Genomic DNA, 15,000 nt, shown 5'->3' on the forward strand with positions numbered 1-15,000 from the left:
AAAGAAAGAAAGAAAGAAGGATAAAGAGAGAGGAAGAAAGAAGGAAAAAGAGAGAGATAGATAGATAGATAGATAGATAGATAGATAGATAGATAGAGAGAAGGGGCAGTAAAACACAAATAAAATACGGCCACTTGGATGAAAGATAAAAAAAAAACTGATACTGGCACACTGTTAACCAATCAAAACACCAAAAGGGGTGGATACAGCGGGGAAACACTGATCCAGGATCAGGATTCTCCCACTGAGCCATGCACAGGTTCAAATTATGGGTGGAAGTGGTGAGAAAAACAACATACATACAGGTGTCTCAGGGTGAGGCCTGAGAGACACAGAACCTCATTACTTATCACAAACAGGTCACTGCATCATCCATATTATACCCCCACCCCAACATCCCATAATACCCCCCCACCCCCCGGCCCCACCCCGAACCCCTCTTCCCCATTCACCCTCAAGTGAAAGGACATCAGGGGAAAGGCAAACTGCTGATTCTCTGTTGGGCGCCACTGACGCTGTACGATCAACCAACTCAGAGAATCACAGTATTTTCAAAAGTAAACAAAACAAATGAAAAGTTGAAATAAAAAAGGGAAACTAAACCAAGAAAAGTCAACAAACAGATGTGAACAGAAAATGGCCTTGTGAGCAGCATTTGTTGCTGGTGAGAAGGGAAGAGCTTAGTACATTAGTGAAGGATTTCAGGTGACTCCAGATCTAACTCAGGGGTTTGGAAAAAAAGGAAAAACAAGGTCAATTTAGGTCAGGAACTCTGGGAAGTGTAAGTGTAAGTGACAGGATTTGTGATGTGTGAAGGACATGACTGCACAGATCACGTGAAGGAAACACTGTTGAAAAATTGCCTACACAAGAACACATGCTCATCTTAGATGATGTGGGTGGTGGTGCATTTATAAACTATTTCTACTGAACAATAGATTTATCGGAATGTCACCTATTACTGCCCGTCCCCTATTACCGCCCTCTTATGTGTATGTGTCACTTAATATTCATTTCTATACAAACCAAGATTGATTCCTAAAGAAACGCAAGCACCCACAGCATTACATAGATACAGTGTATCCAAATTGGCTATGTACCAAAAAAGACATTTTACCGTGACTCGAAGAGCTGTAAACAGTGTTGTAAGGCTGCGTGTACACATCAGCTTGGAGCTCCAGTGGAATTTTGATTTGCGATGAGAATTCTCGGTCTAACCGTTGATGTGCCGTGTGAAAGGGCGGAAATAGGCACCCACCAGCCCAGCACTAACCTCTGAGCGTGGTAAACAAAATCAGATATTTCAGGCAGTAAAAGCCCCGATAAGTACCAAACCAGATTTTGCTCAAATCTACACACCTATGGCTACTGAAAAATGGAAGGTTCATTTATCAAATGTTATTTTGAAGTATTAAAAAACATTGTTGTTTTAGAATTTTCGAACGAAAGGGGCGGTAATTGTTGCTTTTATGATAGTGCTGTTCCTAATGACTGTGAGAGTCCACAACAACGAGTTGATATAAATCGATTTAAGTCGAGATCTCTGGTTCTGGTTCGGGAGCAAATACGGGATCATAATAGCAGTGAGGTCATCACTCTTGGGTACATAGAAATGATGAAGTATGGACCGTTCACACAGACTTGTCTTGTCAACACATTACTGTGCTCTGTGGAATGAGAGTATGAGTCTTAAATGTTAATCACATACACATGTGCACACACACACACACACACACACACACACACACACACACACACACACACACACACAATGCACCTTGGCCAAACTCTCCATCTCTCTCTCACACTCACACACACACACACACACACACACACACACACACACACACACACACACACACACACACACACACTAATGCACCTTGGCCAAACTGATAGGATTTCTCACAGTAAACTTCACAGGTGTGAGTGTGACTCTTACAAGTAGTCTGCACCTGGGCATGTAACTGAAGAGTTATGTTTGCTGACCGTCTGCTTCAGCAATTAGCTTCCACTATAATCAGTGGAACTGGCTACACAAGACGCGATAGTGGCGTGTACATTTGAAAAAATTAGAGCAGTCTTCACTTTACATCAACATTACATCTTACATTTTATCACTAAAGGAGCTCTCTATTGAATGAAACTGAGATAAATGGGGACCAGTGAGTAGAGTACATTTGCATTTGAGGGACGGTGGTAGCATTGTGGCTAAGAAGCTGGGCTAGCATGCAGTAGCCTGAAAAGTTGTGGGTCTAACTCCAAGTTGCTCTGGGGAGAATGGCCTGTGTATTATAATTGGCATACGCTTTGGATAAAAGTGTCTGCTAAAAGAATAATAAAAGTTGTATCTATGCTTAGCATGGCAGCCACGGCCATCAAGTGACTCCAGGATGTCCTCAATACATCCTTATGGGAAATGTATTTATTTATTACTTACTTATTACACCACATGGCCACAGAGCCTCTCTGAGCGTAGTGTAGAGGAACACGCCTGGATTCAGGGGAAAATAGGGCGGGGGAATGTCTCTGATTTGGAACAAAGCTTTTCTCAATAGCCAATCGCGGAGAGGTGGCAGACCTTGAGTATGCACATGTACTGGGTGTTTCATGAAAATACCGCCGACAGCGGGCTAACAACCAAAACTATGGCGTTTAGTTTGCCTTTGTAGCCATCTCTGGCTAGCCTTTGCTTAGGCAAATGAGACATTACTTCTGCAGAGGTTTAAAGCAAATGTTGTTACGAACTTAAATTTCTTCAAAAATTGACTCTAAACATGCTTCAGTTACGTTTGTATCGGCAGCCATTTTGCACTGGTTTCAGTAAGAACTTTTCCCCATGAACACAACGGAAATGAAATCAGTGGGCGTCTCTGAAAGTAGTTGTTTTCCAGTTGTGAAGGTTTTGGCCCAGAAGTACGTTCAGCATGATGCGAACTTCTGGGTACCCAGATTACTCTGAGCGTGGCCTGGGAGAGCCCAAATGGCCGTCCACTACCTCCGTCCAGACAGGAGCGGAGCTGGGTCCCTCCCTCCCTCCCACTGCCGACCTAGAGCAGACAGGCGTGTGGGATTCTAGAGCCTTCTGACGGTGGTTACAGGGGAGTGGGGGAAAGATACTCCATCTTCCTCAAACTTGTCTGTCCGGTGGTCGCCGCAAGCCTGTGTGTTTGTGCTATGTCCATGTGTATGGTGTGGTTAGTGTGTGTGTGTGTGAGTGTATATGTGTGTGTGAGTGACTGCGTATATGTGTGCGTGCGTGTGTGTAGGTGTGTGTTTAACATTAGAATGGTGGGACTGACAATCTAAGTCAGGTTGATTTATGGTCAGTCAAGGGGACCCTGTCATTAACTGGTGGAGCTGTCGGCTAAGTCCTGCAGCAAGCGCGCTTCACAACAGCTGGACAAGTACAGCCACAGGGTAAGATCATACACACACACACACACACACACACACCATCCAACAAGACCCAGATAACATTAACCACTGACATAACAGGACATGCCTACTCCAGCCATAGCCTCTCCCACCTCATACCCCAGTATGAAACTATATGAAGGATGTGTGTGTGAGTGTGTGTGTGTGTGTGTGTGTGTGTGTGTGTGTGTGTGTGTGTGTGTGTGTGTGTGTGTGTGTGAGTGTATGTATGAAGAGGCAGAGTGTGCATGTCCTTCACTTTTACAAGAAAACACAAATCACACACCCCTTAAAAAGAAACGTTGGGATTCTCTGCTCATGGGAGGGGTGGGTGGAGCTGCGGTTATCAACGTGACAAGGCGTGTCACAGGGGAGAGGGCAGGGCCACGCTTCAAACTGATGAAGCGATCGGTCAGAGCGGCGGCAGGGCAGCTCTCATCGCCACGGTGACAGACATGGATGACTCGTTCCTGTCATATGCGTTTGGAGTAGGTACGGGAAAGGGTGGGGGTTGTGGGGCGATGTGGGGTTGGCCAAGTGCCAGTCAAAACCGGCATAACAACCCCCCCCCCCCACACACACCATATACAAATCATCCTTTTCAACACCTAGCTCCTGCTACATGGACAACCTAGCACCCACTTTGCCCCTGTTGAACTGGAGTTTGAAATGTCCAGATGTGAGCCAGCCTTTTGCAGGACATGCCCACTCCCCCACCATATTCTCACACTGCTGTGACAGAGCACTCACACTTTCCACATACACTCACTCTGGTGAGACAGCCACATTTCAACTCCCATCACCCCTGTGTGTGTGTGTGTGTGCATTTGTGTGTGTTGTGGGTGTGTGTGTGTGTGTATGTATGACTATGAGAGAGTGTGTGTAGGAGTATGTTTAGACATTGGTGTAAGTGTTATAGTATCTCTGTTAAGGCATGCATATCTTTGTGCATATGCTTGTACCTTCATATCTAGGCATTGATGTTTTTGAGTGTACATGTGTGTATATTTCTAAATGTCTGTCTGTCTATGGGTGTGTGTTAGTGTGTGTGTTAGTGTATGTGTGTGTGTGTGTGTGTGTGTGTGTGTGTGTGTGTGTGTGTGTGTGTGTGTGTGTGTGTGTCAGTGTGTGTGTGTGTGTGTGTGTGTGTGTGTATGTGTGTATGTGTGTCAGTGTGTGTGTGTGTGTGTGTGTGTGTGTGTATGTGTGTCAGTGTGTGTGTGTCCACAAAAGGGGGGACGGAGGCTTCATTACTGCCAGCATGGTGCGCTGAGTGTAACATTGGGCCCCAGCCGCAGGCGATCATCTTTCGCCACTGCGTGTTGGAACACCCCTCGCACTGTTCGCCCGGCTCGGCCCGCCGTGCAAGGACCCCTTTCCGCAGGCTGCCCCAAGGAGTGCCCGTTTATTTGGACTTGTTGCTGGAGGTCAGCACGTCGCCATCACGACCGCCCGGTCGTCTCTCGCCGCCACATCACATGTGTCCGGCACATGCTGGTTTATTTGAAAACGGGAATTCCTTAAATTCCCTCCTCCTGATTGGCGAAATAGATGACCATGGCCTTCAAATGCCTCCTTGTGCTGCTCTCTCTCTCTCTCTCTCTCTCTCTCTCTCTCTCTCTCCCTCCCTCTTCCATCTTTTTTTTCCTCTCTTGGATGAGTGTGCTCTGCATTTTGGGCCTTAATTTGTCAGTATCGCTCACATCCCTGTGCTGCTGGCTACACATACAACCTGAGGATTGCGAGTGTCAAATCTCACACCGCCCTGCCGCACAGACATGGGCCTGCTAGAGTCTGTCACACACAGACACACACACACACACACACACACACACACACACACACACACTCCATTCAGGTTGTTCAGAGGAGTTCCTAATACTATACTCAAAAAATAAATAAAACAGATCATGACAGCTTACTTAGAATAAATGTCCTCATAGCACCCATATTTCAGTGCAGTGTGTATTGATATACTTTGGAATGTAAACAGTCAACTCTTGACTCTTTCAAATGACACATACAAACTAATTATATTAGAGGGTCCATTAAGCTGAGCTTGTTTGTTGTGGGAGTGTGACAGCATGCTGAATGGTAGTGTGTGACAGGAGGGACAAACAGAACACTAATGGGGGAAAAGAGAGAGGTGAATGTGCAGTGCGGAATGAAATTGGGAGAATGATGTGTCCCAAATACACAACTGCAAGGGTGACCAGACTCAGAACAGATCCAGGTCCTCAGAAATAATGAGTGCATAGAGAGGCTATTTGGGACACCACCATGCTAACAATAACAGGAACACGTCAGAGTTAACCTTGTGGAAATGAGGGGAGGGTGTTCTGAAGTGCATGTCCATTAGCAGTTTATGTAGCTTATTATGGTTGAGGGAAGAAAGAAGGGTAGCAGAAGTTTTAGACCTTTTTCCTCGGCTGCTACACAAGAGAAACATTTCATTTTCTCTGTGAAAAAATAGAATTGAAAACGATTGGAATGTTGCAAAGGATTGTGGGATTGCATTTCATACCTCCCCCAAGCCCTTCCAAACTTCACCCCCTGAGATTCTACAAAGATCAAACAACATCCATCATTTTACTGGACATACAGTAGACCTGTTGAGGTAAGACCTGCTGTTTTATAAAACTCTCTGTGTATACTCTTAAAACAAATGTGTTGTCCCTATCTGGACACAGAGATGTGTTAAAATACAACGCAAGTGTTGTTTTCAACGCAAGTTGTGTTATTTTCAACACATATTGTGTAACAAATTTTAAAAAAGGAAACAACACAAACTGTGTTGTCCCTATCTGGACACCAAGATGTGTTAAACACAACGTCAGTTGTGTTGTTTTCAACTCATTCATTTTAAGAGTGTACACATCTCTCACTTCCTCTCCCTCTTCCCCCTCTCTCAACCTATCCAGGTCTTTCTCCCTTAGACATCCAGACATATTGGTTGGTTGTGTAATACAGTTCATCATGTAGACTTCACCGCTGGTGTAAAAGAAACAAACAAAAAAAAATAAATAAGCAAATCAGAAATTCCCCAAAGATAAATGCTGCTCAAAGGCTAGTCAGAGAGGGTTAGTGTTAGGGACAGGCAGGGTGGAGAGTCATTGAGATTGAGCTTCTCTTGGACTAAACAGTTCTACATAGAGATTTAAGAATAGGAAAGAATTGATATCAAACTACAGAGGGCAGGTTGCCATATTAAAAGGAAACTGAAGGAGTCTTCTGTTCACATACAAATAAATCATGAGGGCCAACGGCCAACCCCCCCCCCCCCCCCCCCCCAGAGTTGGATTTCATCTGAGTTGTGTGTGTATGTGTGTGTGTGTGTGTGTGTGTGGGTTGGGGGGGGGGGGGGGGGGGGTTGGCCGTTGGCCCTCATGATTCACACGTATATTAAAACACAACATGGACCAAATATGACTTTCATCTTGTCAAGTCACTTGCCAATTGTATTGTATTTTTAATGTAATTGTATTGTATTTGTAATCCTTGCAGTGGGTCAAATAAGCTGTGAAAGTCTTTTCAGACACCTCTTCATTTCTTTGCCAAAATAGTATGCTTAGTGTGCTTAAGAGGTTGAAGAAAGAAGTTGCATAAGAGGTTAATCATGTCAATCCATTTGGATTAGCCAATTAGCTAAACTGTTGAACCAAGAGGTACTGTTGACATACTGAGTAAAATTGATTTAGAAACTAAAACAAGGCTGAACTTTTGTCTGCTCTCCACTCTTGATAAGATGTGCTCTATCTTCCTCTTCATTTGGACCTCTTTAAGTACACAGACACCCTCAGAGGCATCTCTGTGTTAGCCAGGCATGCAAACTACTAGACATGCAAACCAGGACCTTTTGAGAGAGTGGATCATGATGAGGAAGATTGAGCACAACTGCTCCAAAGAGTAGGGAGAACCCCTTCAGCCCAGCCAAGACGACATCCAGGCTGCAGGGAGGTTCAGAGATATTCCTACTGCAAACACAAAATCACATCCCAATGCCATGGCCAAGCTACTGTAGCTCCAGAGAACTAAGGCTAATGCTAACTCTAGGCTAGGCCATCAAGCATCAAGAGCTGTGGACCCTGAGGGGGGAGTCTGACAAGAAGACTGAATGGGGTTTCAGCATTACTGAGGGATGTGTGGTTAGTGGAGAAGATTCAAAAGGGGGTGGGGGCACTAGGGAGGGTTGAAATTCTACTGGCCATTGTCCACCACTGAGAGAAACCACAAGGAGACAACACATCTCCCTCTGGAGGGACAGCTATGGCAAGCCAAGGATATTATGGGACGGATCTGTCAACTCCTCAAACTGTCATTGTCCAGGAAGTCTGTATAGTTTACTGTGGTGAAGTATGAATTTTCTACTTATTTTTTTAGACGAGGCAAAGGAGAAGTACAGAATCCTACCCGTAAGACCTTTGGGATGGCACATAGCAGGAAAGGACTTGGGTTAGTTCTAATAACCTACACAGTATGGAACAGTACAACTCCAGGAGATGAGTTGGGACTGGATGGAGAGTTGGTAGCAGAGTAGGGAACCACAAAGGCATCTTTTGAGTTTCTTTCTTGGTCAGATACAACAAAACACTGACACTGTGTAACCTTAAGGGTTAACAAATAAACCCACAAAAAATTCAATGAAACCAATAAAACAAAAAGAAAAGAACAAAAATACATTAAAAATGTAAAAAATAAAAACACCAAAAAGAAGATCAAAAAGGGTGAGATAGGAAAAGGGGGAAAACAAGCACAAGCGCCATGGCAACACATAGAAAGAGGAAGAAAAGAGTTACCCATAAGTAGCCGCCGTTTCACCCGCTTGTCCACATCAGCTAGTGACGTGGCATTGAACTCAGAGCTCTCAATTGCAGCCTCATCTTTCTCTAAAACACAAGTGACAGGGGACAAACAGGGAGCAGTTGGTTAATGAGAAGCTAATGTCCACCGCCTGCCAAAGACAGCCCGGTCCTCTTGGCATTGGAGCAAACCAAAATGGAAAAAAAACCGAATCAAATGAAATAAATAAAAAAACAAAGCCAGGAAGCAAGAAGCCGTGAAGAAGCGCCAATATCCCTGTTAGAGTGTTAAAGCCCACCGGTGAATCAAAATGACAAAATAAAAATTTAACTTTTTTTTTTTTCCAAATTAAAATAAAATAAAATCTCCCAAATTTTTGCTTTCCAAACAAAATTGAGAAGAACAATTCATTATTAAAATTATCATTACATATTTACTGACTGGAAGGGAAGGAGGGGGATGACATTTTGTTTTTGTTTTTTTAAAAAGAGGGTCACTTTGGGGTAGTGAAGGAAAGGATGGGGTGGGATAGGTATGACAGAGGAGGGGGTGTTAGGGTGGACTGGGGAGGGGGCACTGACGTTGCCGATGTCGCCGTTGTAGTCCCTGTCTTCCATATCAAACGACCAGTCTTTTGACACAGAAACTCCCTGGCTAAAGAACAGAAAAGCATGAGGACAGAGACAGAACAGAGGACGAGATAAAGAAGAGCAGAAGCGATGGATGGATGGATGGATGGATGGATGGATGGAAGGATGGATGGATGGATGGAAGGATCGATGGAAGGAAGAATGGATGGATGGATGGATGAACACTACTTGGCCGGAGACAAACTGCATGAGGAAGAGACAAGACCAGTGGAGAGGAGGACAGAGTGATGGAAAACAAATATAAAAACACTACAAAAACAGGACGGGGGGAGCTTCAGGGGGTGATGATGACAAACTGGAAAGAAGCCATGAACCAAGTACAATCGCCTCCCATGGTGCAAGAGACATGGGAGAAATGGAACGCTAGGCGAGGGATGATGGAGATAGACTGAGAGAGAACAAAAGAGAGAAAGACAGGTTACAGAGCAAGAGGAAGAAAAGAAAGAAAGAGAGAGAGAAAGAGACAAAGAGAGAGAAAGAGAGAGGTAGAGCATGCAGACAGCTGAATGTCAGTCTGGGACAGTGCTGGTTGCCTGTTTGTCTATGGAACACATCACAACTGGCTTGGACAGTCAAGTCAACGCAGGAGAACATGGTTCCCAAGCGGAGCAGTGGCTGGCAGCGATTGGCTGAAGGGGTGTGGGGGTGGATGGGGCAATCGGCAGTAGCAGATAGCAGGTGACAGCAATGGCAGCAGTCGAGCGGGCAGGTCGCCGTAGTTACGGTGGCATGCACATTTCTGGCACAGCAGAGAAGGGAATGGGCAGGCATGGGTTAGTAAGAGTCTAAAGAGGCCAGAACCTGACAGTGGGTAATCTGGGAAGATTCTGATAAGGGGGTGGATGGGGCACTGTATGGACAACTCACTTTACAAAATAGCATTAGAAAGGACTTCCTGCTTGTGCAGAAGGTGTGTTATGTGATGGCTCTACACTTAAATGTCTAGCGTGTGTGTGTGTGTGTGTGTGTGTGTGTGTGTGTGCGTTCATGTGCATGTTGGTTGGCGAGTGGTTCACAAAAATAGAGGTGATAACGTGGGTGAGAAAGGAAAGAAGTTTAAGTGTTCTCTAAAATAAGGCACAACTGTGCCTTTTATGTGTGACTGTGTATGTTTGACTGTGTGTGTGTGTGTGTGTGTGTGGGTGTATGCAAGTGTGTGTCCATTTCAGGAGAGGATTGGGACTATTTGCTGGTGAAGGGGGAGGGTGGACTCTTGGAGTTTCTAAGAAATGAAAGAGTCCTGACTATGTGGACCTATGTGGAGGTGGGGGGGGGAGGGGCGGGGTTGGGGGCGTTAATGGGCAAAAAAGTACACAACGGTAAAATAGAGGAACAACTTTGGGGAATAAGGGAGAAATGAATAATTAATCATTAATTTTCTACCTCTATTATGGACAAGGAATTTGGTGCACAACAAGCAAAAGGAGGAGGATTACTATTCAAGGGTTACCGGTCGGTAAAAAAGGAGAAAACAAACCCAAAAGCAAACAAAACAAACATAATTAAAATAAAAGGTAGAAATGCAGACACTGTTCCCATGCAGACAGATGAGAGTAGTGTGTTACGGAGAGAGGGCACAAGCTGAGGGTCAGGAAGAGAGACACAGAGGATAGCGGGGGAAGATGACATAGAGCCAAACAGACTCATGAAGAAGGGAGAGGGAAGGGGGTGCATGCTGCTAGCATGACAAGAGGCGTGGGGTCCGAGACATGGGCTGAGTGGGAGAAAAAAAAACGGAGGATGAGTGGACTCAACTCTAAGTGCAAAAAGGAGAGAGGGATGAGAGATGGAGTGGAGGAGGACGAAGGTGGACGGGGGTCGATGGGTGAGTCGTCGGGTGGTGTGGCTTGCTCTTTTGGGGGCGGAGGGAACAGAGGAGGACAGGACTGTGGGAGGGAGGCTGGGTTGGGCACGTCCGGGAATCAAGGACAGGGGGACGTATTTTCAGATCAAATTTTTCATTCTTTGGCCTTTTGATTGGCTGTGTTTTGAATTGTCTTAGGGGGTTTCTTCAGTTTGATCAGGCTGCAATTGAGATGTTTGCTCGAGTGGAGTTTGTTTGTCTCTTTTTTTCCCAATTCTTTCTTTGCTTTAGTCACACTGTTTTCCAAAAGCTCTGAATCACCCTTGAATATTTCTTTTTTTTATTTGAACAACAATGCTCAGACAAGACAGGCAATCAGTGACTATCACCAGAAAGTAGGAGGAAGGGGAGTAAGAAGCCTATGACATCGCCAGACACAGGGGGAGGAAGAAGAACCTATGAGAGCACTGCACAAAGGAGTGGAGGACCTATGAGAGTGTTACACAGGAAGAGCCAAGGGAAACCTATGAGGACACTACAAACAGGAGCAAGGGAAGAAAGGGGGACATTTTAGAGCATTGCACAAAGAGGGGAAGAGGAGTCCCATAGAACATGTCTACAAACAGACAGAGAAGAGTAAGATCCATGTGGGGTCCATGATAGGGAATAGTGGAGAGAGGAGGGGGCAGGAGGGATATCTCCTCACTCCGGGTGACCTTTGACCCCTGCAGACACCCCCCCCTCCCGGCTCACCCCACCTTCAGATGGTCCAGGCTGCTTCACTTCCAGTGCTGGAAAGGAAAACCATGATTGAGCACAACAGGGCAGTGCGGGGGAAACGCTTCCAGGTCAATTCAGGGTCAGTGAGTGCTGGGAGAAATGTGGGAGGAGGAGAGGGGGGAAAGGGAGATGGGTGGTAGAGGATATGGTGGTGGGGGTAGGACCCCCCCCCCACACACACACACACACTGTAGTTTAGGGTGATTTAGTAGGAAAGACAGTACACGGCAATATCAAAGATTTATTCCACTGGTTTCACAAACAGCAGTACATGTGAGACATGTGAGTGCAATATTCAGTCATAACAGTCATAACAAGACGCAATACAAACAAAACCAAATGCAAAAGCCTTAACAGAAGGCTCCACTTTTGACATCCATTTTGTAGATATTTGTGACCTGAATAAAACAATCACAAAAAAATAGTCTCTTTGTGAAGTACAATTAAAAAAAATCTCCCAAAAACAATATTAACAAAAATCTCCCCTGCTCTTTTCCCTCCTTCATAGAGGCTTCACATAATGTTCTTACAGTAAGTGCGTCAGACGAATTGTGACATTCGCGTTTCAACACTCTTTGGCCGCAGCACCGAATGGAACTAATTAGACGCACCCCTGCGGGTGAGGTGCGGGCGTTAAAAGCGTCCTGCAAATGGGCTCACCGTCCATTTGCGTGTGCTGAGCATGACAGCATGGGCCATGACTGATGGCCTGAGTCTAAACAGCACGGACCTGTCAGAACGACTCATGGTAACCCCATAAGTAACATAGCAACGCGAGTGTGTCGGAGCCAACCGCAAAACTTGTAGTCGACAAAAAAGAGGAATAGCTTCAACCAACGGCCAAGGTCTGCTGCTGAGATGTAGGCACTCTACTAGCTGCGCAGACACCGTCTGGAACATTTTTGGTCGTACACGAGTGTATTCAAACACACACACACACACACACACACATATAAATACACACACATGCAAACACACCTACTATATCTTCAAAGAGATGATGAATGGTTATTTAAAAATCTTTTTTTTCAATCAGGACATAAAAATTCACACAGGCACAAAAAGCCTTCCAACGGGTCTTTGGTAATGGACTTCTGCAGGCGTCTGGATTTTGAAACAGCGTTTTCTGAAGCTCATTTAGCCAGGAAGAGGTCACGGGGGATCGATACGCACCTCTCAACGACACTCACAGTCATCTTGGAAGCCTTTCCACCATCTCCCACAACCCCCAGACCTTCTCCACATTGCTCCCAAAAAAAGTGGAGTAAGGAATTGTACAGAAAATGAAAGGCAAAAAAAGAAAAAAAAAAAGATCTGCGTCCAAGGCAAACATGACACTGGAGCGGAGGAAAGGAACGAAGAAAAAATGACACACCACCACTTACCTGGAATTGGCCATTTGTCTTCAGCAAATAAAAAAGTTTTTTATCGCCCCTGGACACAGCTGCTGTGGTGGTGTGGTGCGTGTGCTAAATGTTTTTTTTTTTAAAACCCCTCCCCTTTGGAAAACGTGTCAGTGCTCAGCCCGGCGGATGGGCAGCTCTTTTCTCCCCTTTTTTGTATTTTTCCTCATTTTTTTCACTGGCGTAATGCGGATGATGAATGTGTTTTTCAGCCGCGGATGTCTGGGTGATTAACTTCCCAGTGGCCACCCCATCTCCCTCCCTCCCCACCCCCCCACCCTTCCACCCCTCCCCAAACATGCTACTGAAGCTCGGGCCAGGACTATGACACATTAACGGCCTCATTTTCTACTCTAACACTTGTGAGTTTCGGTTAGTTTATGTGTGTGTGTGTGTGTGTGTGTGTGTGTGTGTGTGACTAAGCAAGAGGGAGTGAGAGAGAAAATGAGTGAGAGAGTGTGTGAGAGAGAGAAAGATGAATGACCACATTAGTGCCATCCAAAAAAAAAAGAAAATCTAAGTAAGTCTGAGTGCAAATGGTGCAAATGGGAACGTTTGATTCACCTGCTCATCTATTCCTATCCTAATGAGGACCCCTGGAAATCTGGGGACATTTTGGCCCAGGTGGACCGTGCCTTGCAGGTCTGCGTTTCACTGGCTTCTACCCAGCTGAAAGGTCTCTGTGAAGGTCAGGCACATGCATGTCTAAACAGCCGGGCTAGGCTTGCCAAGTGCAGCTCTGTAGGACGCCGGGACTCAGTGGATCTTGTGAAATGGATGTCTGACCTGGAATTGACTACGATGCGGGGTTAGGTTGGGGGTGTAGGGGAAGGGGTGTGTGCTGTTCATCACTACTCTGACTCGGGAATCGGCCCAGCCAGGCACTGGCCCGTAGCTGTTCACAAGACAACTGCAATCTGATGCCCCTTTTCTGCTTCTGAAAGTGTTGCAGGGATAATTCTCGCTCGCCCCCCTCTCTCTTTCTATCTCTCTCTCTCTCTGTCTCTCTGTAGGTGTGTATATATGAACATGTATATATTTATGTGTAGATGTATGTGTATGTGCATATGTAAAGAGACAGAACAAGGGAGACAGAAAGAGCGTATGTGTTTGAATCAAATGTGCTGACTGAGTTTCTCTCAGTCTCAGTTCATCATCACTACATGACAAGGCATTTCCTCTCCATCCGTATGTGTGTGTGTGTGTGTGTGTGTGTGTGTGTTACTCACCGATGCAGGTCTTGCTGTCAGAGTGTAGGGCATATTTCTGGTGGCAGCCACACACTGGTCCAGTCTCGGTGTCATCACATGTGTGCTGGCAGCCGCCGTTTCCATAGTGACATGTCACTGGTGGCATATAATGATTGTGAGGGACATGGGACACTTCAGGAGCCTCACACAAACACACACACACACACACACACACACACACACACACACACTCACACACACATATACAAGCACACAATCCCTTGCATAAACTACACTGCTTTGAGCTTTAAATGCAATTAAAAACTGACAGTACAGTCCTTGAAATGTCTTCCTCTGTTTCTCTCTCTCTGTTTCTCTCTCTCTCTCTCCCATTCACATGTACACACACACATACACAGCACAGTTACTGCTTATTATAAACACATAGCATCACCTCTGTGCCGTTTTGTATTATTTTGAGGGATGTTTCCAGCGCTGACATTACAAGCACAGGCCGAGAGCCGAGACAAATCAGCAGAGATAGGCAAGCACACTCAACAACACCTCATAAAGGAGGGAGAGTGTCTGAGCAAAAACAGACAGACAGAGAGAGAGAGAGAGAGAGAGAGAGAGAGACAGAAACAGACAGAGAGATACAGTAGATGGAGATATGCACTATAGGGACTACTATGCACCCTCTCAAAGGCCTGTCTAATCTGATCGGAGAGAAGAGACAGAAAGAGGAGAGAAAGAGGAGTCGTAATGCTCCCAAAACAGAAAGACTGATGGAGAGAGAAAAAAAGGAGGGGGGGGGGGCATCATAGGTGGACAGAGACAGCGAGGCAGAGAGTGCCGAGGGAAACACATTAGAACAAGACAAGAAAGAAAGAATGCATCAAAGAAAGAAAGATGCAGAGAAGCAGACAAGATACAGAAAGAACATAGACAGGGCATAG

At 45.5% G+C, this 15,000-nt stretch overlaps 1 protein-coding gene across 5 annotated transcripts in view; it reads right to left on the minus strand.

Annotated features, from left to right (window-relative positions):
* The window catches only part of scube1 (signal peptide, CUB domain, EGF-like 1), a 99,421-nt gene that overhangs the window by 29,704 nt on the left and 54,717 nt on the right, over positions 1-15,000 (minus strand). For 3 of the 5 annotated variants that reach the window (XM_042078407.1, XM_042078408.1, XM_042078405.1), the window contains exon 6: positions 14,084-14,200. In XM_042078407.1, coding sequence (XP_041934341.1) covers positions 14,084-14,200 — 117 coding nt within the window. Of the gene's footprint in view, positions 1-8,213; positions 8,304-14,083; positions 14,201-15,000 lie in introns of all 5 variants that reach the window. The other 2 variants (XM_042078404.1, XM_042078403.1) reach the window with 1 other exon arrangement.

This window comes from Alosa sapidissima, chromosome 22, assembly GCF_018492685.1.
Source record: "Alosa sapidissima isolate fAloSap1 chromosome 22, fAloSap1.pri, whole genome shotgun sequence".
NCBI classification, from domain to species: Eukaryota; Metazoa; Chordata; class Actinopteri; order Clupeiformes; family Clupeidae; genus Alosa; species Alosa sapidissima.